Source organism: Hippocampus zosterae, chromosome 14 (genome assembly GCF_025434085.1).
Source record: "Hippocampus zosterae strain Florida chromosome 14, ASM2543408v3, whole genome shotgun sequence".
NCBI classification, from domain to species: domain Eukaryota; kingdom Metazoa; phylum Chordata; class Actinopteri; order Syngnathiformes; family Syngnathidae; genus Hippocampus; species Hippocampus zosterae.
This window is the reverse complement of record NC_067464.1, coordinates 18676016-18702787: the sequence shown is the minus strand read 5'-3', so window position 1 is coordinate 18702787 and position 26772 is coordinate 18676016. Positions and strand designations below refer to the sequence as shown.

Here is a 26772-nt window from a genome sequence, read left to right as displayed (position 1 = left end):
TGTCTGAGAACTTTGACTCATGGGCAAAGGTATGAGGAAGTCGTTTTCCAAGGAGGCGAACAAAGAGGAGGTGTGCGATTAGAGGACACAGTATGACTCGGAACTGACATTCCCTTATTTGGAATTCAAAAAATGGCCACCCGAAAGAAAGGCATTTCTTTCTGTCGTGGAAGCGACGACCCGTGTTGCTGTTTTGTGTGAGCAGCTCACAGCATTCCGGGTTAGGGAGATGATTAGAATTTGCCCGTGTCCCGCATTCGCAGAGACAGGTGCCTAAGGCGAATTCCATTTCTGGGAGTCTTGGAAGTCTCAACAAGCTTGAGTTCAGTGAAAATTGAGCTAATTGGTTCCATTTTGTTCGTGGCTCGTTAAGATGTCATGCCATGTGTCCGTTCGCAACTGCCAAGGAGAAAGCTTCGGTGCTGCTCTTTTTAAGCACTGACCAGGGGGTAGGGAGCAAACCAGTTTTGCCAGGTTGTGACTTGAGGTATAGAGTATATTCACTCAACATATGATTGTACTGCTAGGCTGTGGACAACTTTCGTCATCATCCGGTCTCGATCAACAGTGGCAAGTGCCATTTGCATAATCTTGAGCTTCATCGCCATCAACATCATCATGAGAAAAGGCAAGAACGAAAACGCGATCCAGCGACAACGATGTTTTATTTCCACTTAGCGCCACATAGGGAAAAATAGAAGGAAGCGGGAGGGCCACTTAAAACAATTCCATACGCAAAGCAGTTGAAACATATTTGAAGGGGGAAAAAAATCAAAGCTTGTTTTTATTGGTGACAAAGCAAAAAAGCGAGTATGACAGTGACAGCAAAAAAAAAATAAAATAAAATATATGCGAGAACCCAACACATTCACAGTAATTTTTAAAAATTTGATATCTTGTGTGATTAGTTTTTGCAATTCAAGAAATAATGGGAAATTCTCAGACTGATTTTTAATTTATTATTATTTTTTTACATAGCAGTGTTGCAGGCAAATGCTGGCATTGTGTTTCAAAAGACAAAGTTTCAAAGACAGGTCAACTACAATTTTCATCTCACACTGTGCAACCAATAAATTGGACGATTTCTTTTTTTGATGACTATTCTTGAACATTTTATGTCGCTGACAAACCTCTGCTCGACACCCCGGGCCATTTATCTATAAGATCGAGAAAATGAAAGGCGCAAATATTTACTTTGCAAGTCCACTTACAGTGACTGCCACGAATGTTTCTACTTGCCCCTTGAAAATTTCAGGTTAGGGACTACTCCACTTCCGGTACAAAATAAATGAACGAACGAATGAATAATAAATTATATCCTTTTATCATTCCATTTTGTCATTAATTTAAATTGCAAACTGTACTGTCTTTCAACATGTAGACTTTTCTTGCAACCTTTTAATACAGACCGTGTTTAAATTTTATGATTAGAATATGCGGTGGGCCAGTAAAAAGAAAAAAAACATGCTAGTGGTTGCTGGTCTGAAATTTAGGCACCCGTGATGATCAGTACGATGACATGATCGCTGCTGAACTTTTGATGTTCTTACTCACCCCTTGCAGCATCTCAGTCAACTCGCGTCTGCGGTTGCGGCATTTGGCGGCGGCCAACTTGTTCCTCTCGCGCCGCACCCTCCTCTTCTCTTCTTCTTCTGGGGTGAGCTGAGGGTAAAAAGCAAGGAATGCGTTAGTGTGTTGGTAACACACACATGTCACACGCGTATGACATATAAAGCCTGAAGGCATAATGCAAAGATGAATGTCTTTGTGTGTTTGTGGGCTGCCTGCAAGAATGCTGTTTTATCCTGAGGGGAACCTATGCTTTCACACAGAGGTGCTCCATATTAAGCTTTGCGTGAGTACAAACGGAGCGATGTTCCAGTAAAAGGTGCAGCTAAAACTCAGAGCTGAGTTTGAGGGTTTTCTGTGCCTCGCTCTTTCAAGAGTAGGGTTGATAAATTCTGGCCATTTTTAAACTTTTGATGCGAATAAAAAAGAATACAGTAAATGCACTCCACTACAGGTTCCAGTTTCGCGCCTAGCTGTTTTACCATTTTTCCCCCCAAATGCAATTAATAACTATTTTGATCTCTCTTTTATATTTGTGTCCACCGCAATTCCACGCCCGAGCACTAGATGGAGGCTCACTTATTTAGTTTGAAACTAAATTTGAAAGGAAGACAAAACAGGATGTACTCTATTTCAGCACAGACTAAATTTTATTTTAAATTATTGTCATCCACTGAAATCCTGTTTTTTTTAAGACAATAGAAGAACATGTATGTTCTTTTTTTAGTGCACATCTTTGGCCATGATTATTGGCATAAGATATCCTTTATTTGTCCCACACTGGGGAAATTTACATATGATAATATGTAATATTATAATAATCTAGTATTATTATAATATAATAAATAAAAATGTAATTGTTAGTTTGGAATAAAAAATAGATTTGTTTACTGTTAAGACATTGCGGGATCATTACGCTATCACATATTTGTATCTATTTCTGTTGCTTTCTCTCTCTCTCTCTCAATATATATGTGTATAAATTACATTATTTTAAAAAGTACTGTTCATGCCTTCACAACAGTATTTCATATGTATATGTATATCTCATGGAGTTTATTAATCGCAGGGGCGGTCTGGAAAGTAGTCCCACGATGTGAGATTCTGTAAACATGGATTTTACAAAAAGGTTGGTTCAAATATATTTTACCAAATTAAACTAGATTTCATTTAAATACATTTCTGATTGACAACTGCCCCAATTACAAGTTTTTCCAGTTATGAGACATCGCTCGGTCGACTATTTTTAATCTTTTTTTATTCTTGTTACTTTGCTTTTAGTTGTGAGCAAACTTCAGATACGTCACTGCTCAAGTAAAGTGAAAAAAAAGAGCAATTTAGGTGATGCCCTAAGCATATGGGCAAGGATAGCTATCTATTTTGCTTGTGATAAGACAATATTTCTTTACATTTTTTAAGATAATCTCTTTCGTCTAAATGGAAACTTTCCATTTGGAATGTTTTCAAAATGACGGAAATTTCCTGAATACCCATGGAAAATGACTGAAAACTTTCCGAAAAATACCCACATTCGCAGCCCTATGTAAGAGCATCAAGACAGCTCCATGAATTAACAATAGCACCTTTCTCGCAACTCAATCCCAATTTGATTTTGTTGCTGCCCTCGGCCAAATTTTTTTCCAAAATGACATTGCCTCACCTGCTCTTCCCTTTTGCGTCGGCCTCTGGCGTCCCCGATGGAGCGGATGACCCCGGGACGGGCCAGTGGGTTGTGGCCCAGCAAACCTTGCCCGTTGCTCAGGTGATGGCTGTACGGGTGGGAGCGGGAGTACGGGTTGGACATGGAGGTGATGACTGTGGGCTGCACCATCCACTGAAGGTCTTGGCTTGTTGTGATTGCATTAATGGTGGGGATGAAGGCACTGTTGGAGCCGGGCATGTCAATACTGTATTTCTGGAAGGAGTGAGAGAACATATGGTATAAGGTACTGTGTGGTGTGGGTGGGGGTGTTGGATGCTCGAGCCGTATAGCACATTTTCCACCCTTACCGCTCATGGTAATAATGATTCAGTCCACAGAGAGTGGAGTGGGAGACTGACACAAGCTGTGAATCATGTGGGAAACCCCAAAGTGTCTTGTTATCAGTCGTCGTGACCACTGGAGCTTGGAGATAAATGATTACATGCAGGTGTTAGGAGCAACTTTTTGGGCTGAAGGGAGGTTGCTCGAGTAATTATGCATTTATTCGTTATTTACGCACGTCCTTCTCTTCCAGTTATTCCCAACCTTCCGTCGGATATCCCGGCAGTCTTGTGGAACTTTTTGTTTATCTGGTGACTCATTCGTTCAGTGCGTGCGAAACGCGGTCAGTTCCAGTAAACCGGGAAGCAACACGCCACACTTTTGGAGGACCTCGCCTTTAAAATACGAGCGTTGACTTGAGACAGATTGCGCAACGGAACGCGATTCCCCCCCCCCCCCCCCCCCGGGCTGGCACATTTTGAAAAGAAAATAGGAGACCCATTCGAGCTAAGATAAAATTCCCGGTGAGCAATAAATGTACGCTGAATTCTTTGCGTGAGGCTTCTCCAAACAAATAACGATTTTTCTGGATATATGCTGAAACTCCTCTGACAGCAATATTGCTCGGCGCTCACCGAGACAGCGATAAACCCATTCGGCTGTTCACACAAAACGCACCGCTGTCTAATCATTATTATTATTTCAAATCCATGCTCATTTAAATGAATCTTTTGAAGAGGCGCTGTCGATGCCGCTTCCACGCACGCACTTAGGGGTGCTTTTAAACGCATCGCACCCATAGGCCGAATTGATTTTTTATCCCCTTAGACTTGGACGTTGCGTGCCTGTTCAACTGCGTGTATGAACGTGCTATATTCAATTTATAGCGATATGTGTGGACGGAAGCTCCATCTGGAGCGCAAACGCATATTCGGTTCAATTCAATCTAAATTGATTTATATCGCGCCAAATCACAACAGAAGTTATTTCGAGTTACTTTCCAGATAGGGCAGCTCTCTAGATCACTACATTTCTTACAGTGTTCATGTGGAGGCTGAATTAAACGTACGCAATGAGACCGGCTTGACCACTTTGTGCGCACACCAACCATTTTTTAAACTCGCACCCCTGGGCACAAATGAAAATAAATACCAGCAGCAGTAAATTGTGCGCGGATAATTGGTGCAACTCGTTCAAACTGCATTAGAACACACTGCAGCAGCATCGAGGTTGAGCTGGTCGAGTAAAGTATTACCTGGTAGGTTGAGGTAGAGATGGGGCTCCCGATGGTGCTGCTGCCGCTCGCGAAGGACTCGGGCTGGGCCGGAGAAGTGCTACTGCCGCGAGACGAGGTGTCGTAATTCCCGGAGTAGTCCTGGTACATGATCCAGGAAAAAAAGAAGGTATCACGAGACTTGTTCGGTGCGTAGTTTAAGGAAGCAAATCCTCGCTCGTATCAAAGGCACCGGCAGGGTGGTTAAAAAAAGAAAACAACACGAATCCTCCAATTCGACTGCGAGTTACTTTTCAAAAAAAAAAAAAGAGTTGATTAAAAGGTGCAGCCGTTGCTTTGGAGTCACCTAGAACATCACAGCGACGTCAGGTAATGGAGTCGGTTGTCCGTTTGTTATTCAAGAGGTGCAAGGTGCACGAACTTGAACTTAAAAGTTAAGATCCACGCAGGTTGACTCACTTTAAGACGTTATTTTTTTTTGCCTGTCGACCCTTCTTTCTGTTTTCCACTGTCTTGTCGATTACGCGCGACCCGTGGCGTTCATGGAACACTTCGATGGTAGTTTTTTTGTCGCCTTTCCCCCCCTTCTTTTTTTTAAACCGCACTTCCTAGAGATGACTCACTTCAATGGCACTATCGAGAAGTGCAACTGCTTTTCAACACAGACGAAAGAACTGACGTCACGCATATGGGCGTTGCGACTCGAGCTGAAGGGGAGGGGGTGTCTTTTGAATAAAGTGGCGAAATACACAGCGCCGGTAAATGCCTCCTCCGCTGGAAACTGGCGTAAGAATTACACCGTGGACATAACCGAAATAGACTGCTTCAAACGTACAAGGACATTTCTGGACCGGTTCCGGACGTCAGAAGCAACAGTGTGGTCCACGCTTGTTTATCGCACTTGAATCAGTCCATTGACGCATGTTGCCTAAAATGGGCAGTTGCGTCAGAAAGTGCACAGTGTGGGTTTCCTTGGTAAAAAGGAAACAGCGAGACCAACCGGAGGGATTCCCTCCCCGTTGAGCACCGCCGCTCAGTGAACGTGCAGTCCGTGGTTTTGGATCCGCTAAAGCGACTCACATTTCTATTTGTTTCTCCTCTCTACAGCCTCACCCCTCAAAACGGCCGAGTCACGTGACTTGCACCCGATTTCAAACACAAACCGATACAATGATCACCTGTGCACATTGCAACCCGCGTCTGTCCATGGCAATTAGCATTATGGGTCCAATGTCTCATGCACAATTGAGTCATTGTGCATTGTGGGTTCATTTAAAGCATTAGTCAAAGCGTGTAGTCGACCTTCCATACAAGCGACTCGCCGGTTTTAGAATTGGAAAGGAATCGCAGTTGAGTTTGAATTGTAATTCGGATGTACACGACACAAACAAGGGCACGGAGCCCAGAAAATGACACGTTACGCTACATGAAATGGCGTATTAGGTATAATCCAATCGACTATGGTTCCTATTTTAATCTGCATCAACACTGCTGGTTGTGCCCAGCTCCCTTAAAGCTGTTTGCCGCGCGTGGCATTACCAGAAGGAGTTGTCAAATAAAGTTTCGACAGCGGGGGAAGTTCTACAACTGAGGGGGAATTAATCAGCGTGGGAGGCGCGGGCGGGTGGGGGTTCTGAAAAGGGACTCTTTCCAAGAAAGCGTCATTTGGACCTCAATGGAAGTCAAACCTTTCCAATGTGTCATTTCTGTCACACTGCGCCTCAGGCTTTTGGTTTAATAGCACATGTTCAATCAGCATCCTTTTGTTAACGATATTAATGAATATTATTTATCAGCTGCAGGCAGCACAGATTTGCCGTTGCTAGGCGACACAGTTTCTGCTTAGAATGCTTTGGAGAAATGTAATCAGCTAGATGTAATTAACGTTCTAACAGTGTCAGAGTCATGACATCGCAGGGACAGGGCCATCGCGGGCAATGCCCAAAAATAATGCACCCACTGTCCCCGCCCCTTCAGTGTATCTATACGCTGACATCTTTCAACCTTGGCATAGCATTTACCACCTCCACAAAAAAATGCAAGAAAATTAATCGCCCTCTGTATGAGAAACATGGTTTTGCAAAGTGCTCTATAAAATAAATGAGCCCACTTAGTTTGGAAGAAGAATCGTTTCTTTTTTTATTGTTGTCATGACGCAGAGACAAACACGGAATTCTAAATTTCTGGCAACGCAAGCATGCATTTTGGTCCAAGAAATAGGTTAGTGCTTTAGTTGCTGACAGAAAACAATTATTTTCAAAGATTTATTCAGGAACAGATGTCACCTACCCCCACTTGTAGGTGGGGTAGTCTGAATTTTGGGGGGAAAAACATTTCCAACATAAGCATGCAATTCAATATTATTGCTGCAGTTTGTCTTTTAAAATGTTCAGTGTTTTAAGGGCAACAGCGACAACTAACAACATAGAAGGAGAACAGCAATGTCAGATGGAATCGTGTTAATTGAACTCATTCAGTACCAGCCAATTCTGGACCAAATCTGAAAAGACGTTTAAAAACGACTTTGGGGGTGAATGAGTTAAATTATTTTCCTTTTGACAAGGAACTTATCCATCCATCATCTATGCCACTAACCCTGGTTTGCACACGGTGCTGTAGCCTCTCCCAGATGACTTTGGGCGCCCTGGATTGGTCGCCAGTTGATCAACGACAACAAAAATTCACAGTCTTAGTCATACTGCGACAGAGTGGAAATTGAACCCACACATGCCTGCATGGAAGTCAAGTGAGTGAAACACGACAGTCAATGACAACGAATAAATTAAGATCCAGAAATCATGAGTGAGTCATTCCCAAGTGAAATACAATTTTAGCAAACTCAGCATCAGCAGAATTCCTCTGATTCATTTTTCCTGGTTATCTCACATGATCGCAAGGCCACTTGATCCTCGGTGTTCATAGGAATCAGTCTCTTTACTGTCACATAGTGACGTGATGACCTTTCTTCATTTCAGTGGAAACGATAAAGTCATTCATGTTGTTTTTCAGGAAAACAAAAACTATTACATTTGAACGCGGTCTACATTTCAGAGGGGCTTTGAAGACAACACTGAGGTATCAAGACACCTGATTACAAAGTCAGGAAGTGAGTTGATGCGCTGGTAGAGTCACTCCTACTATCTCACATTATAAGGAATCATTTCCAAAGGGAACATGTCACCTCACAGTGCGGTTTCACTTCACAGGCTGTAAGCGGCTTACCCCGGCCCTGACCAGACTGACTGAACTCATGATGCCTTCACGTACCAGCCTGACAACAGCCACTCGACACAGTATTAAAAGAGGTTGACAATAACACATTCTAACGCTCATCCCATAAAGCACTCTGTGGCCTTTGCCTTTAAAAACAAAACAAAACACAAAACATCCTGTCTAAAAACATTTTGCCTGCTTGCTTTATCACCTGGAAAGGTACGCTTCAAATTTCCCAGAAGTAGAAGTGTATGTACTGTTTTTAACCTTGCCTTGAGTTGCGTCCTTTTGTCGTGTAACGATAATAATGTAATAGCCTTACTAACCTGGATAATAGCGCCACATGATGAGTGTGGCTAATCGGTCAGCTCAGGTGCTACCGTCAGTACGCACATAGGCACCAAAGTGCTGACTCGGGTAGTAGTGAGTGGCTTAAGGAACACACAGGGTTGACTGACACTGGAATTTGTTGTTGTGCTTGTGGCCTTTTTTTTTTACAATCAATACAGTACATTGTTTCTAATGGAATGCTGCAAAACACAAACGGTGACAAACGAGACTCGGGTTTTATGTGACATGCCAATAATTCCTCTTGATGTCAGTCACACTGTTATGTTCTGAAGAGGATTGCTTCACAAACATACAAACAAAACTGGCTCGATCATTTCACGTTGTTTATTTATCTTGTTTTAACGTGAAGATATTTCGAAACAAGGGGATTGTTTCACGTTGTAAGGGTCATTCCAGAATTGGAGGACATTTTACCTCCCACAAATCTAATTTTAAATAATCCACATATAAAATATTAAAACATGGAGTTTCTGAGTAAATTCATTTGTCCTGAGAACAAATCTCAAAAAACGAAGAAAAAGATAGAATGCTTTCTGATAGTTTTGAAAAAAAAAACAAAAAAAAAACAAATAAGTCTGTCGTACTCCCTAAAATACACATTTTCGCTTGTTCCACCCCATCAATGAGGTAATTGAATCGCAAAAATAACAGTTCAAATGAAATTTAAACCTCATTGTTTTGATATTATTTGTTTCATTGCTGTCTCTCAAAATTCTGGGAACACTTGTTTGACAAACACAAGATTTTAAATAAAAATTATTATTCGTGTGTCCCACAACTTGCATGTAACCCCGTGACCATAACCTTTTGAACTTTGTCGAAGAAGAGGAAAGCAGTGAATCACGCTGGACTTGACGTTGTCAGTTTTCCAAAAGACTGGGTAGGGCAAAAGTATGTCCTCGTGTCTACTATTCACATTTTTATAAAACAATTAACGTTGACTGAATGTCTCACTCTACCTTGGTAAAAGAGAATTTTAATTTTATCAAGTAAATTTGTCCTCTTGGGCAGCAGTAACAGCTAGCTAAAAGCAGCTAGCTAAAAAGCTAGCTTCTACTCCTAAGAGAAAGCAAATATTTGTCTGGATTTGCAACCCCGTTACTGTGATTACAGTGACAGGTATTGTAAACGGCAAATAAATCATGCCATAAAAATTGTACTATTGACCAAAGCTGAGCTAATCAAGCCTTTGACAGTACAACTCATGACAACAATGATGAATATGTAGCAGAAAAGAATGTAATGATATTAGCAAATCGCATTTGCTTGTTTGATTAGCTATGCCTGCGCCCAGAGCACACACAGAGCATGCGCAGCCATTAGTCAGTTGTACGAGAGTCTACGAGATGTACACATGGTGCTTGCTTTCTCCCGCCGACCAAGACGGCAGTCCAAATGAAGAACCTCTACTCTTATCAGGAGTTGTATTATTAAACGAACCTGATCGCACAAAGGGACACAAAGCGAAAGTGTAATTTTTGAGAATATCGAACCCAAAATGGCCTCCAATTCTGACGCATAAAGTGGAAAACTCGTATCTTGAAATAAATGGGATGCTCACATTATAGCGTAAAACAGCTATTGCTATGGAAAACATTTCATGTAATTATGTGGAAAGGGTCTTTGTGTGTGTGTGTGTGTGTGTGTGTGTGGCAGCAAGACGCAATTCCAGGGTCTCGTGTAATTTGAAATAGAATCCTAATGAGCACTTACATTGGGAAGCCCACTGTGGGAAGGAGATCACTTAAAACAGTGACTGCGTGTCAGACTGGCAGACTGCTCCTGTGAATTAAATAACCATCTTTTCGCGACGTGTGACAAGTTGCCGTGGCAACGCATGTAAAGAAGTCAAACAACAAGGCAGGGAGATAATTTGATCCTCCAGAGTGCAGGCTTGTGGAGACAAGAGGAATATGCGATAAGGCCAAACACATTCAAGTGGGCAGAAGACAAAGTAGCCGCTCGACAACATCTTATGAGATGAATATCAGCATGTCTAGACTGCATATTAAACAATAAATACTGTACATTACGCATCTGGTTCTTTCTCACGTCACTGCTGTTCCATATTTTCTCCACTTGATGATGGCCGTCTTCACTAGATTGCAAAGAAATTCTTTTTTTTTTAACCCTTCTCCTGACTAATATATGAAAACAATTCCTTTAATGCTGAGGCCATGGTTTGTGCTGTAAAATGTGACTGCAAAAATATTAGGAAAAGCCAACTAAAACAGACAAACTTTTCTTTCCAGGGATTATCCGGGCACAGTTTAAATCATGGTAAATGTGTGCTGTCTTGAATTGAACAGGTTACAAGCTACATTAATGGTGGAGTATATTGTCTCGTTCTGACAAAATCACTTTAGCGTGCATACTAATCTCAGTGGCAACCCTAAATTCTAAGATGTCAGTTTGCGTTCAGTTCTTTTGGATTTTTGAAACCAAGACTGTAACTATAACGTCCATCTGCCATCAAAGGATTGCAAGTGTCAGTCAACTTGAATCTCAATGGCTTTGTAAGATAACAGAAACTGTATTACGGGTAACCGTTTTGCCGCGCACCATTGCTTCTGGCTATACAACATGCTTCCCTATCAAAATACTTCAATAAGCAGTGTGTGTGTGCGTGTGCGTGTTTGTCTGATCGTTGTCTGGTTCGTGCGTCGGCCTCACAGTGCAGAGATGCAGGGTTCAATCCTGGATCCAGCCTTCCTGTGTGGAGTTTGAATGTTCTCCCAGTGCCTTTGTGTGTTTTCTCTGGGTACTCCGGTTTCTGAAGGAGAGAGAGAGAGAGAGAGAGAGAGAGAGAGAGAGAGAATTTAGAGTGTTGTTCAATCAGCCTATCATGCATATTTTTGGAATGTGGGAGGAAACCAGAGTACTCGGAGAAAATCCACGCATATACTGTATATATATATATATGGCACGTTGGCTTCACAGTGCAGAGGTCCCGGGTTCGATTCCAGATCCGGCCTCCCTGTGTGGAGTTTGCATGTTCTCCCCGGGCCTGCGTGGGTTTTCTCCGGGTGCTCCGGTTTCCTCCCACATTCCAAAAAAAACATTGCGTGGCAGGCTGATTGAACACTCTAAATTGTCCCTAGGTGTGAGTGCGAATGGTTGTCCGTTTCTGTGTGCCCTGCGATTGGCTGGCAACCGATTCAGGGTGTCCCCCGCCTACTGCCCGAAGACAGCTGGGATAGGCTCCAGCACCCCCCGCGACCCTAGTGAGGATCAAGCGGCTCGGAAGATGAATGAATGAATGAATATATATATATATTCATGAATGAATGAATGAATGAATGAATATATATATATTCTACCGGGCCGCCTATCTATATATATATATATATAGGGCGGCCCGGTAGCCCAGTGGTTAGCACGTCGGCTTCACAGTGCAGCTCTGGCCTCCCTGTGTGGAGTTTGCATGTTCTCCCCGGGCCTTTGTGGGTTTTCTCCGGGTGCTCCGGTTTCCTCCCACATTCCAAAAACATGCATGGCAGGCTGATTGGACGCTCTAAATTGTCCCTAGGTGTGAATGTGAACGTGGGTGGTTGTTCGTCTCTGTGTGCCCTGCGATTGGCTGGCAACTGATTCAGGGTGTCCCCCGCCTACTGCCCGAAGACGGCTGGGATAGGCTCCAGCACCCCCGCGACCCTGGTGAGGATTAAGCGGTTCGGAAAATGGATGGATGGAGATATATATATATATATATATATATAAAGGGATAGATAGATAGATAGATAGATAGATAGATAGATAGATAGATAGATAGATAGATAGATAGATAGATAGATAGATAGATAGATAGATAGATAGATAGATAGATAGATAGATAGATAGATAGATAGATAGATAGATAGATAGATAGATAGATAGATAGATAGATACATACTGTAGATAGATAGATAGATATTCGGAGAAGTGTGCAAGACACAATACAAAATACTACATAAGAATTGTGTGCTGCTCCTGTTATTGTACTTCTACGCTATGTATCAGACAGCTACACCAATCATCTTTCAGCGCACCGTGGATAAAATGGGATGGACATGAGAATGCATGGGGGACGGGACGGGTGGTCCCCAACTCGATACGGCACATAGTCTTACTTTACGATTTGACGCGACACGCGGTCTCATGAAGGGATATACAGTGAAACTCCTCTACAACGAAATCATGTATTCCAATAGTACCGGTACATTATTATGAGCATACATCAGAATCAGAATCATCTTTATTGGCGGAGTATGTACAACACACAAGGAATACATGCATTTGACCTTTCATATAGCCAGTGTAGAAAGAAAAAACATGAAAGAAATTGCAACATTTACGATCAGCATTCATTTTCACTTACATCGATTTCTTGCATAATGTCTTTTACTTTGCTTCCTCCATCTTTCATTTTTATTACTTTCATCCTGTCTTCAAGCATTAAAGCTTTTCTTTTCTTAACTCCTTGGTCTGCAAAGGTCCATTTTGTCGACATTTTAGCAATTCAACGTTCATGCTGCATCTGAAACTAACAGTAACAAATACTTCCTGTACTACTGCGCATGTATAAGCCATTGTGGTGGTTTCTGTTGCCGTTTCCAAACTAAGCAGTAGAGGTGGCTGTGGCAGGCTGAGGTTGGATTAGACTTTTGCGGAAGGCTTTTTTTTCGTTGTAGTGAACCTTACAGGGGGGCTTTGTAGGGGGAAGCAGAAAAGAGGGAATGGCGTTAATGCGTGAACATTTTTTCACACTAGGGGATATTTTCGCACATGTAAGTTTCGTTGTAGAAGAGTTTCACTGTACAGTGTATAGTACTGTATAGGGCCTGGCAGGGGGATTTCTTTTGACTCTGCCATGGCCACTAATGTTCTCCAAAGCTGCCTTGAGGAAACAAGACTCATGTGTTCGACAATGTGAGAAACATGAGGAACCCTATCAAAATGTGATGGGTCAGAAGGGAACATTCTGGGATCCTCGATCAACCGTCGTACAACCACAGTGTGCCTTTTCAGACCCTCTGCCTGCTACAGATACCATGACAGACCATGAGAAAACTTAGCAAGACAACAACGGCTCAAATCATATGGCACACTACATGTTTTGGGCAAAGAGGGCTGCCGTGGCTGTCAGGAACATAGTAAATGTAACATTAAAAAAAGAAATAAAACACATAATAAGCAACAGGCAGGCCTAGAGTTGTTGTGATCTGGGAGGTTACGAGTAGAACCATCTTATTAAGGGTCATCATGTGGCAACAAAATGTGTCATTGCTCATAGGCCGCTGCAGTGGGAAAATAAACCCAATGACTTCATCTTAGCCGCTGCCTCAACTGAATCTAACAGGATTTCGACAACACTCAGCGGGCCAAACAGGCACCGTGCCCTACGAGATGAAGAAGGAGCAAAGTGCTATATTCTTGTAAATCATAATCTATGTAGCTACTGCAGGGGTGTCAAACTCATTTTTGTCGCGGGCCACATTGTAATTACCGTTTCCCTTGAGGGGGCCGTGATGACTGAAATTATTTAAAGAAGTCAAGAATAACGTTTTATTCAAATAGTGTTTAAGTAACTGTAATGAGAGGTTTGATAAGAAGAAAATGCTTCCAATATGTCACTGATTTATTGTATATGAAAATGTGAAATTCTGGTCCAGATTTTAGCAAGCATCATGGAAGTTCATTCATTCATTCATTCATCTTCCGAGCCGCTTGATCCTCACTAGGGTCGTGGGGGTGCTGGAGCCTATCCCTGCTGTCTTCGGGCAGTAGGCGTGGGACACCCTGAATCGGTTGCCAGCCAATCGCAGGGCACACAGAAACGAACAACCATTCGCACTCACACTCACACCTAGGGACAATTTAGAGTGTTCAATCAGCCTGCTACGCATGTTTTTGGAATGTGGGAGGAAACCAGAGCACCCAGAGAAAACCCACGCAGACCCGGGGAGAACATGCAAACTCCACACAGGGAGGCCGGAGCTGGAATCGAACCCGGTACCTCTGCACTGTGAAGCCGACGTGCTAACCACTGGACTACCGGGCTGCCCCATCATGGACGTTGTCATTTTTTATTTGCTTTTGCGAGCCACTTAAAATGATGTGGAGGGCCACATCTGGCCCCCAGCCTTGAGTTTGACACTAGTGGGCTACTGTAATCCAAATGGCAACAATGGAACAGTGAAGAAAAACATCCAATTACCTGTACTGAACACGCAGCACCTTTCCAGTCTCTCGTGAGTGAATTCACAACCAAAAAGGTATTTGCCAGTGAAACAATGGCAGGAAGTGTGTCACATGTACAAGTCAGCCTCAAGACAAAGAAGAATGGAAAAGGAAATGTTGGAGAATGTGCAAGAAGTGAACAAATAAATGTCAGATGGTAGACTAGGGCACTTCGGGGACACGGCGGTGTGATCAAGCATCAGCACCTGTAACGTGCAAGTAAACAGGACCCAAATGTACATGTTTGACTTGTTTTGTTGAGGAAGAAAACCCTCCATAATTCCAACAGGAGACAAAAACGATATGCCGCTTTTGTGAACAAAATGAGTTGCATTTTCAGAGTTTTGTTTTCCTCAAGCCTGACCCACAACACATGGAAAGGCATTTGACAATGACGCATCCGAGTGCAGCCGCAGTGCACACACAATAGGCAAGTTCATCTGACAACGTCAACGAGCTTGTCTATGCCATTTATGAGGATGTTGTTCTGAGGTCCTTGCAGTTTGGAATGTTAATCCGTTTTTAGTGCGGTTCTTTCTCTATTAAAATCAGCTGTTTTCTGCAACTTCAATTTTCAACCAGACCATCATAAAATGTTTAAAAAAAAGCAACCGACTTAAATTGTAAGTTGAACTCTGAACAGGATAACCGGAGTAAAAATACACAGATTGAATCGTTTTTGTGACTCGTATTTCTCTCTTTAATACATGTGGGCATGCACACATATCCAAACTCACATGCACACACACATGTAATTTGATATGATTCTCTACATTCCACATTGCTGCTGTTAAACTTGATTTTCCAGATTGTGGACGGACAAATAATGATTGATTTTTATCATTCTTTTTATCAGTCATTTTATTCCTGTCAGAAGTCTGTAATTCAAGACGTCCAAATGCATGTTAACAACAATACAAATGTCAAGGTTGGACATGGACAAGTACAGTGGCGTTCCGTCAGGGCCAGCAAGGCCATCTCTGCTGGCCTAAACATTCAGAGAACAGCATAAATTTAATTTGTTATTTTATTTTCATAAATATGTCAACAAAATTATTCTCTGTATTCTTCACGTCATATTATTTCCACTTATTTTAAATAACTTTGAAAGCCACTCGATAAATAACTTATTTATTATGGTAGAGTTTTTAACCAATCATAATTCAGCTAGCTTGTGTTGCCAGGTAAATTAAACTTGCTCAGGACCTTCAGATTAAACAAAGCAGGCCCCTGTGCACTGTAAGCGAACGGGCACAGTCAGGTTGAAATAGCCAATCAGATCATGAGTCTCAGACTCGTCTGCGTACTAGGGCCAGCTAGAAGGCCTTACGTCGAGACTGGCCGTGCGCTTTCGGTGACTGCATTTGCGCCTTTTCTGTTTACTGTGAATTGTATCCTGATTTGTTCAATAAAGATTTGTTAAAAAAAAAAGATTGGATTAGCGCCTGCGAGAGCTATCACTGCATTTTAACCCAAAATGGCCGAAGGAGAAGACGTTGATCTGGTTGGTGAACTACTTTCAACACAATTTTCAAGACGGGTCTTCCACGTAAAGCTGGTCGCCCAACTCCTGCGCTAGCTAGCCTGTCCCAGCAAGGAAAAGGGTTTGTCCGTCATTTTCAGACGAGCAATTATGAACGGTACCCGTAGCTCACAGCCTCTGAGAAACGCTGCAAATTGTACTGCTGGGAATGCCTATTGCTTGCAACTGACCGATTTGGTGTTTGGAGCCACACTGGATTGTTTTACCAAGGCAGCAAGGAAACATCAGAGCACGGCTGGGCACTTACAAGCTACGGTGCGTTTAAAAACGTATGGGGACACTCGCGTAGATGTGCAGCTCAGTGAACAGGCACTACATTGGTGAGTAAATCAATTTTATTTTACATTTCGTATTTTATTTCGTTAGTATTAAATTAATGGGAACGAAATAAAATGACAAAGATACAAAAATGTATCAAATAAATCTGCTCACCTGCAATTTATAATGCCGCATTGTCGTCACCTTCGTGCACGAAAGTTCGTTCAATCTCAGCTGCTCATCATCGTCAGTTATTTGCTGTTGTACAGCCTATTCTCAAAATGCAAATGATCTGTTAACTTGATTTTCAAAGAATAGTTTGTTTTGTTATTGTTTAGTTAGTGCCTTATATGAAACTGCAACATTGCGCAATTTATTGGACAGACTTGTTTAAGATCACACAGTGTAATTTGGGTGGCATTTTATTTAGTATTTTTAAATCATCTTTTTATTTTTGACAATATCTGTAAATGTAGTTTCCCGCTCTTAATTGTGAAAGCATACTTAATGGTTTTAAATGCTCCTGAAATTAAGTGCTGCTTGACGAGCCTATATTGTGTATGTATGTGACATCACTGAAGGCCTAGGGTTGAAATGCACGGCCCGCCACTGGACAAGTAATATTTTTATATCCTCACAAGGGTCAAGGTGCATGATGGAGCCTATCTCAGCTGTCTCGGCTGTAGGCGAAGGACACCCTGAACTGGTTGCCAGTCAATCCCAGGTCACAAAGAGACGAACAACCATTCACGCTCACACCTAGGAACAATCTAGAGCAGGGGTGTCAAACTCATTTTTGTCGTGTGCCACATTGTAGTTACCCTTCGAGGGCAATTATGACTGAAACCAAACAAAAAAGTCAATAATAAAAGTCAATAACAATTTATTAGTTGTTACTGTAATGAGGGGTTTGGTTAAAAGAAAATGCTTACAATGTGTCTCTTATTTTTTTACATATGAGAATTTCACATTTTGGTCTAGATTTTAGTAAGCATCATGCAAGTTGACATGCTTGATTTGCTACCGTGGGCCACATAAAATGACGTGGCGGGCCGTATCTGGCCCACGGGCCTTGAGTTTGATAGCTGTGATCTCGAGTGTTCCATTAACCTGCCAAGCATGTTTTTGTGGGGAGAAACTGGAACACCCAGAGAAAACCCACACAGGCACTGGGAGAACATGCAAACTACACACAGGAAGCTGCAATCGAATCCTGCAATTTTGCACCGTGAAGCCGATGCGCTAACAACTCGGACACCGGGCCACACTACTAAAACAAAATTCCCCAAATGCAGCAACTCTCCAGTGGTCGAAGGATTTTTCCTCACTCAATGGTGGCCACCTAATGACCATATTTCAAGAGCATAGCTTTTGCTGTAGCTTATACCGTATTGTAATTTCTTTAGTTTGGGCAGATCTAGGTGCACATACTCTATGGTTGGTAGATATCTGATTTTTATACACATTTGGATGAGAGTTGCTTTCACAAAATCCACTTTTTTACACTGCCATGATGCATATCCAAATTGTACCACTGAATTACAAAATAATAATAATAATAATAATAATGAATTGTGTCACTTGAACCATGTAAGCGTAAATCCTAATGTGTTACGTTCGACTCAAACCAGCTGCCTTCTTTTTTGAGCCGGCATCTCACCACCACGCAAAAAATATGTCATATAATGAATGAAATGTCTGAGAGACAGCAACTATTTTAGTAGTTGAAAGAGTTAGCGTTGCAAAACAGTAATTATATATGATATATATTCTAAATAAAAGAGTGAGGAGAAAGGAGGGAAAAGGGTGGTTAATCTTCTTCATGGGGTCGACTCCTTCATTGCGTCCATTCCTTCCAGCTCGATGGAGGCTTAATGTGAGTGTGGAAAAGTGGAAAATTTAATTAGGCTGCCAAGGGGGGTTTGTGTCACTTGGCACAAGCCGTCCCCCATGTCCCCACCCCCACCACGATCGGCCCTCCCCATGATCAACTCACCCTTTGCCTTTTTTCCCCCCAATTTTCCACAAGAAGCCCGTTTGTACTTTTCTCTATCATCCTTCGGAGCGGGGGATGGGGGGTAGGTGGGGGCGTAATGACCCAATGGTTCACAGAAACAGGTAGAGGTCAACTCTCCTCAGCTGCACTAAGGTTGTGTGGTGAAGACAACAGCATGCTGATTTTCTCATAATTTTCATTTGGTAGATAACTATCCAGTTGATACAATTTAAGAACCATGATAAAAGTGGGTTGAAATATTTCCTTCCAATTATTATCAATCCGCAGATGCCTCTCTGCCGAATTGTAGTCCCTGCCAAGATGCAGCAGACCAAACATGAACTAATTTGTCAGCGGCATGTCTGAACAGCCTGGATGTTTTCATTTTCAAAATGACCGAATTTTTTTTTTATATAAATGCTCAGCCTGTAGTTGGCGATCACACTGTGGGAATTAAAATGACTTGTAAATTAAAATCACACACATGGTTCATTCACACGGTTACATGGCAGTCAAGCAACCGCAAAAGTGCACATGGGTACCCATAAAAATTAATTTATTTGTGGAGGTATTTTAAACATGGGGGGAAATGTCTTCTTTTTTGAAATTGTTCAAGTTCCTTGTGTAAAATTCATGATTCATGTTTATAAGTCATACAGATTTAACAATTTCCCCATGTAGAGGACAATATAGGCATCTGCTCACTGATGGTAACATTAAGATAAGATATAAGATATAGATATAAGGTAAAATAAGATATCCTTTAGTTGTCCCACACTGGGGAAATTGAAGGAATTGCAAGAATTGGCAGTCAGCACACACCTTTTAAAGTAACTACGATGAACCCTCGTGAGGATAAGCGGTTTAGATAATGGACGTATGGATGATGTTTTAGTTGGCTTTTCCTGACATTTTCATCATCATATCCTGCATCACAAGACATGGTCCACAGAGAGCTTCGACAGCATTAGAACACTCTCACTGCCCAAAAGTGTCACTCAGGGTACAAGAGCAATTTCCAAGGCATTAAATATAACTAGTATGGAAGAACAGTGAAGACAAGTAAAGAATATGTGGTCCTTACCAAGAACTGTACGTCCGTCCAATTGATGAAGAGAAGACAAGAAAAGTGGTCGGAGAGGCTGTCAAGAGGCCAACAGCAGCATTAAAGGAGCTGCAGGAATTTCTGGCGAGTACTAGCTGGTATATACCTGTGGCTACAATCTTCTTGATACCTTGTGCGTGGGCTATGGGGGCGGTTGGCAAGACAGAAGCTTTAACTTACAAATACATGCCCAGCTATTTGCAAACACACACATCTTCCAAACACCACTAGCTGAAAATGCTAACCATCCATCCATCATCTACCGCTTATCCGGGGCCGGGTCGCGGGGGCAACAGCTTTAGCAGGGAAGCCCAGACTTCCCTCTCCCTAGCTACTTCTTCCAGCTCTCCCCGGGGGATCCCGAGGCGTTCCCAGGCCAGCTGGGTGACGTAGTCTCTCCAGCGTGTCCTGGGTCTTCCTCGGGGTCTCCTCCGAGTGGGACATGCCCGGAACACCTCACCAGGGAGGCGCTCAGGAGGCATCCGAATCAGATGCCCAAGCCACCTCATCTGGCTCCTCTCGATGTGGAGGAGAAGCGGCTCGACTCTGAGCCCCTCCCGGATGACCGAGCTCCTCACCTTATCTCTAAGGGAGAGCCCGGACACCCTGCGGAGAAAACTCATTTCGGCCGCTTGTATCCGGGATCTCGTTCTTTCGGTCACGACCCATAGCTCGTGGCCATAGATGAGGGTTGGGACGTAGATCGACCGGTAAATTGAGAGCTTCGCCCTTTGGCTCAGCTCCTTCTTCACCACGACAGACCGATACAACGTCCGCATCACAGCAGACGCTGCACCGATCCGCCTGTCGATCTCTCGCTCCCTCCTGCCCTCACTCGTGAACAAGACCCCAAGATACTTGAAATCCTCCACTTGGGGCAAGATCTCCCCCCCGACCCGGAGGGGGCACTCCACCCTTTTCCGACTGAGGACCATGGTTTCAGATTTGGAGGTGCTGATTTTCATCCCAACCGCTTCACACTCGGCTGCGAAACGCTCCAGTGAGAGTTGTAGAGCCCCGTTTGAAGGAGCCAACAGCACCACATCATCTGCAAAAAGCAGCGATGTAATACTGAGGCCCCCAAAACGGACTCCCTCAACGCTTGGGCTGCGCCTAGAAATTCTGTCCATAAAGGTTATGAATAGAATCGGCGACAAAGGGCAGCCTTGGCGGAGTCCTACGCCCACTGGAAACGATTCCGACTTACTGCCGGCAATGCGAACCAAACTCTGACATCGGTGGTATAGTGACCGAACAGCCCGTATCAGGGGGTTCGGTACCCCATACCCACGAAGCACCCCCCACAGAACTCCCCGAGGGACACGGTCAAACGCCTTCTCCAAGTCCACAAAACACATGTAGACTGGTTGGGCGAATTCCCACATACCCTCAAGGACCCTGCTAAGGGTGTAGAGCTGGTCCACTGTTCCACGGCCGGGACGAAAACCACACTGCTCCTCCTCAATCTGAGGCTCGACTTCCCGACGGACTCTCCTCTCCAGCACCCCTGAATAGACCTTACCAGGGAGGCTGAGGAGTGTGATCCCTCTGTAGTTGGAACACACCCTCCGGTCCCCCTTTTTAAAAAGAGGGACTACCACCCCGGTCTGCCAATCCAGAGGCCCTCTCCCTGTTGACCACGCGATGTTGCAGAGGCGTGTCAACCAGGACAGCCCCACAACATCCAGAGCCTTGAGGAACTCCGGGCGGATCTCATCCACCCCTGGGGCCTTGCCACCGAGGAGCTTTTTAACCACATCGGTGACTTCAACCACAGAGATAGGAGAGCCCACCTCAGAGTCCTCGGGCTCTGCTTCCTCCAAGGAAGGCGTGTTGGTGGAGTTGAGGAGGTCTTCGAAGTACTCTTCCCACCGGTTCACAACGTCCCGAGTCGAAGTCAGCAGCGCCCCATCCCCACTGTACACAGTGTTAGTGGTGCACTGCTTCCCCCTCCTGAGACGTCGGATGGTGGACCAGAATTTCATCGAAGCCGTCCGGAAGTCGGCTTCCATGGCCTCACCGAACTCTTCCCACGCTCGGGTTTTTGCCTTGGCGACCACCGAAGCCGCGGTCCGCTTGGCCAGTCGATACCCGTCAGCTGCCTCTGGGGTCCCACAGGCCATAAAGGCTCGATAGGACTCCTTCTTCAGCAAGTGTCCACCAGCAAGTACGGGGACTGCCGCCACGACAGGCACCAACCACCTTACGGCCACAACTCAGATTGGCCGCCTCAACAATAGAGGCACGGAACATGGTCCACTCGGGCTCAATGTCCCCCGCCTCCCCCGGAACATGGGAAAAGCTCTGTCGAAGGTGGGAGTTGAAACTCCTTCTGACAGGGGATTCCGCCAGACGCTCCCAACAAACCCTCACGATACGTTTGGGTCTGCCAGGACGGACTGGCATCTTCCCCCACCATCGGAGCCTACTCACCACCAGGTGGTGATCAGTTGACAGCTCCGCCCCTCTCTTCACCCGAGTGTCCAGAACATGCGGCCGCAAATCCGATGATACAACTACAAAGTCGATCATCGAACTGCGGCCTAGGGTGTCCTGGTGCCAAGTGCACATATGGACACCCTTATGTTTGAACAAGGTGTTCGTTATGGACAATCCGTGGCGAGCACAGAAGTCCAATAACAAAACACCACTCGAGTTCTGATCGGGGGGGCCGTTCCTCCCAATCACGCCCCTCCAAGTCTCACTGTCATTGCCCACATGAGCATTGAAGTCCCCCAGCAGAACAAGGGAGTCCCCAGCAGGAGTACTCTCCAGCACACCCTCCAAGGACTCCAAAAAGGGTGGGTATGCTGAGCTGCTGTTTGGTGCATATGCACAAACAACAGTCAGGACCCGTCCACCCACCCGAAGGCGGAGGGAGGCAACCCTCTCGTCTACCGGTGTGAACCCCAATGTACAGGCACTGAGCCGGGGGGCAACGAGTATGCCCACACCTGCTCTGCGCCTCTCACCGTGAGCAACTCCAGAGTGGAAGAGAGTCCAACCCCTCTCGAGAGAACTGGTACCAGAACCCAAGCTGTGTGTGGAGGCAAGTCCGACTATATCCAGTCGGAAATTCTCTGCCTCACACACCAGCTCGGGCTCCTTCCCTGCCAGAGAGGTGACATTCCATGTCCCAAGAGCTAGCTTCTGCAGCCGAGGATCGGACCGCCAGGGTCCCCGTCTTTGGCTGCCGCCCAGCTCACATAGCACCCGACCCCTTTGGCCCCTCTCATGGGTGGTGAGCCCATGGGAAGGGGGACCCACGTTGCCTCTTCGGGCTGTGCCCGGCCGGGCCCCATGGGTGTAGGCCCGGCCACCAGGCGCTTGCCAACGAGCCCCACCTCCAGGCCTGGCTCCAGAGTGGGGCCCCGGTGACCCGCGTCCGGGCAAGGGAAACCTTGGTCCATATATTGTAGTCATCATAAGGGTCTATGAGCCATGCTTTGTCTGGCCCCTCACCTAGAACCTGTTTGCCATGGGTGACCCTGCCAGGGGCATAAAGCCCCAGACAACTTAGCTCCTAGGATCATTGGGACACGCAAACCCCTCCACCACGGTAAGGTGACGGCTCACGGAGGGGTGAAAATGCTAACCCCAACACATATTTTAACAATTAACATGTTATATTGCTATTATAACCGTTTTTAACATTGCAGAATTACGTTAGAACAGCTTGAATTGGAATCAAATGAACACAAAGAAAATATATGTCATCTTTCATATTTATTGTTTCACCATCGTCCTGTATTCATGCGTCACAAATTGCCTTGTCTCGAAACACAAGGCAATTGGCTAGCTGTTGCTGCTCCCTAACGGTATGGGAGGGTACTATATGATTACTTCCTGGGCGAAAGACCGCACAGACATACAAATTGGATATTTTCCCGCGGCACACCTGACGATGTCTTGCAGCACGCACACGGGTTGAAAAACACTGCGGTAGGTTATATGGAACAAGTGACCTCACCCATATTGCCCATCTTCTATTTCAATAATTAGTTTTTACTTTGAGAAGACAATAATCCCTAAATGCCTGAAGATATGTTAAAAGAGGGGTCCTGACAATGAATATGAAGCTGCGTATCTGACCTTTCACCTCACTTGAATGCTTTGGCTAGCTTGGATCAGACGCCTGACTGGCTTTGATAGTTTAAAGGCTATATTTCAGATATGGAGGTGACAACCTTTGATCTCTGGAACCACTCGGTGTGTCTGCTGTACATTAGTCGGGGGGGGGGGGGGCGGTACTTTAAAAAAATGCAACGCTTGTTCTACAAAGGCCGTTTGTCTCCAATATTGTTCACTAATAGTTAGCCATATAGCATCACTGTCAAAGTCATATTTTTGGGCTCATTGTGTTAAAATACGAATGCAATGCGTTCCGAAAGTGAACTGGACTGTTCATAGATACTTTAAATTTGAATTTTAATCTAGATTAAGGGATTAGTTAGATTTAATCTCGAGACCGCCTCGAGGGGGTACGCCTGGCACCGCCTATGCCAGAATGAATGACGCATCGTAAGAAGCCAAACTCGACGGGAGCTGGAGCTCTGGCGCCCCGAATTTTTCAAAGTCCGTCCATCCACCATCCATCAATCCATCCATTCACTTCTTAATACAGATACCCTCACTAGAGCTGCGGGCAGGCATCTTTGAAATCCTGCCAAACCTGCCTCTGTTCTTGAAGCGGCCTCTCGCACCGTGACGTAGAACAACTTCTCTGGTCGGACAGAGCATTAGCATTAGCATTTGCACTGCGATGGCTGCAAGGACGGCGGTGGACCGCTACGCGGCGGAGGTCCTCTGCTGCCTGAGAGGCAGGCTTTCGTGACACTGCGCTCCGGGTAAGAGGGCACCGCAACATGGAGCCCCTATTATATTGTGTGGATCGTTTTTACACTTTCTATTTTTACAAGTTGGAGTGGATAACAGTAGGAATGTGCATATGAGTTTGTGTTGCGTTTGTGTTTTGTTTTCAGTATAGTACAGATATATGTTTGTTCTGACAAAGAACAATTGTTGCGAACTGAAAAGGTCGGATAACTGGTTTGACTTTTGCTTTCAGAGTGCAAGGCCATCGTGAGTCAGCTGCCTTTAAAAAATACACACAGCTCTTTCTTAATTATTGCACAATAATCTCAGAAAACAATGTTTGGTGTGTGAGGGAGGCAGAGGCAGGCAAACACTCATGCAAAAGCTCCATTTGGACAACTTGACATAGCCAAAGACTGAACAGAAACAAGGAAACAATGGTTGTATTTACACTGCAGATCCAAGTGCCCAAGGTGGGCCATGCAACGCAATTGTTTAAAAAATAATTTAACATGTTTTTAGAAAACAGGAAACTGTATCGTTTTAATAATCTGCCATTGTGTCGCCGAGGAATAAATAATGTTGTTTTAATGAGTAAATAAAAACTGATAACTAAAAAAAACAAGTTGAGTTACATTAAGATGACATCTACGCACATTAACGAGAAACTTTGCCCAGATGTGTCGGAAGTTTTTGAATTCATCCATGCGGTTTGGTTGGAAAATAAATGAGCATCCCATAACGTGTCACACACGTTCGAAATAAAGAATTCATTCACTTCTTCATTCTCATTTCAACACCTATCCAATATGGCTGCATTTACATTCATGCAACACAAAACCACCCACATGCACAGACACTCCAAACGCGTCTGCGTGCAAATAACTCCACAAGCCGCGACATCAGGCAGTGACAACACAGAAGTAAACAATAATAAATAACAAACACTACAAATATTGCATTTTATATCACAGTCAGTTAGTCTGAGCTGACTCTTCCCGTTCGTTGCTTTAAATTAGGGGACCCTCCACATCAATCAAGTGGCCATCTTGGAAATTACTTTGTTTATATAATGATATCTAATTTACCATAATTAGACCAGATGTAATTATTTATGCTTACGCTGTAATTTTGATTTCCAGCGGGTGTTTTTCTTCACTTGAGCCATGCAGTGTACATCCAGACAAAATGCCAACAGCTTGCTGCTGGAGACTGTAAATTTCCCCAATGTGGGACAAATAAAGGATATCTTAAATCTTCTATGAGGCAATGAGGCACACTTAGGGGCAGTGAGCAGAAGAATTGATTGGCCGAGACGCAAAGAGGCGGGCGGACGGACGACAAAGACACAGGTGACACTAAATAAGAGATAGAAAAGGGACATCAAGGAAGGCAGATGCAAAACCAAAAATGCCACAAAGGTGCAAACGCCCTCTTTCACCTGTGTGAGTCTAGGAAAAGAAAACATAAGAAACATAACAAAAGAAAGAAAATTCCACCCATGCGCACAATTAGACCGCAGCTTGCGTAACACTCGCATTCGGCATAAAAATAGGTCCCAAATGTGTGAGGTTTTAAGTGAGTTTGTGTTAATGCCTTGCTGAGTGGAACATAACACTCTTTCTATTTTGCGATCAAAACAAACAATAACAGTCATCAGAGGAACTGCTCAATGTCAGCCCTGGCTCATTAAATATGATCACAGATAGGCCAATACATATACAGTGGTACCGCTACTTCAGGAACATCTCTTCAGACTAAATTTTCAAGTTACGAAATACCTCTACAGATCATATTGCCTCTTGTTACAAAAGAAATTTCAAGATACGAAAGGTAAAAATACAGTATGGGCTGCTAATCGCAGCTCCAAGTTTCCTGAATGCAACATACTTATAGCTGCTCTGCCATTGGCTATTACCGAGCATCACCCTGGCATCCCATTGGCTAAGAGGGACCTCTACCGTGTGTGGAGATAGATAACGAGATAGATATGTGTCGATGCGGCATCCTTGTCAATCGCTTCTTGGGCCATGAGGCGTTAGGATAGTTTTACATAAATGTGAATCTCTCAGAAAAAGTGTTCACCAGTCAGGCAATTGCTCACTATGCTGATGTTTGCCTGGGACATTTTCGAAGGACTGTTAAAAGCCGATAAAATCTAAATTCCTTGGATCGGTTCGTGACAAAATATCAGGCAAAAACCACCTCCGAAAGAGGGCAAAAACGACAAGGACGCCGTTCAAAGTTAAATGACCAGCATTTTTATTCTTTATTTTTTACATTATGCACAACTCTCATTTATTGTGCGCTAATCAAAATGTAACATGTATTTGTTATATATATATATATATATATATATATATATATATATATATATATATATATATATATATATATATATATATATATATATTGGAACGGATTAGGGCGTTTACATGGAAAACGCGCCTCTACTTACAAAATGTTCTAGTACTGAAATTTCTTA

The 26772-nt window shown here is 43.9% G+C and overlaps 1 protein-coding gene across 5 annotated transcripts in view; it reads right to left on the bottom strand.

Annotated features, from left to right (window-relative positions):
- fosl2 (FOS like 2, AP-1 transcription factor subunit) overlaps positions 1-25465 on the bottom strand; it is a 28942-nt gene extending 3477 nt beyond the window's left edge. Inside the window, exons 1-4 of one of the 5 annotated variants that reach the window (XM_052085828.1) lie at positions 25410-25465; positions 4809-4928; positions 3230-3484; positions 1555-1662 (exon numbers count right to left, since the gene is read on the bottom strand). In XM_052085828.1, the coding sequence (XP_051941788.1) occupies positions 1555-1662; positions 3230-3469 (348 nt within the window). In that variant the 5' untranslated portion in view covers positions 3470-3484; positions 4809-4928; positions 25410-25465. Of the gene's footprint in view, positions 1-1554; positions 1663-3229; positions 3485-4808; positions 5446-5622; positions 5844-7382; positions 7512-19451; positions 19595-25409 lie in introns of those variants that run through there. The other 4 variants (XM_052085827.1, XM_052085825.1, XM_052085826.1 and 1 more) reach the window with 4 other exon arrangements.
- Positions 25466-26772: the final 1307 nt, after the last annotated feature.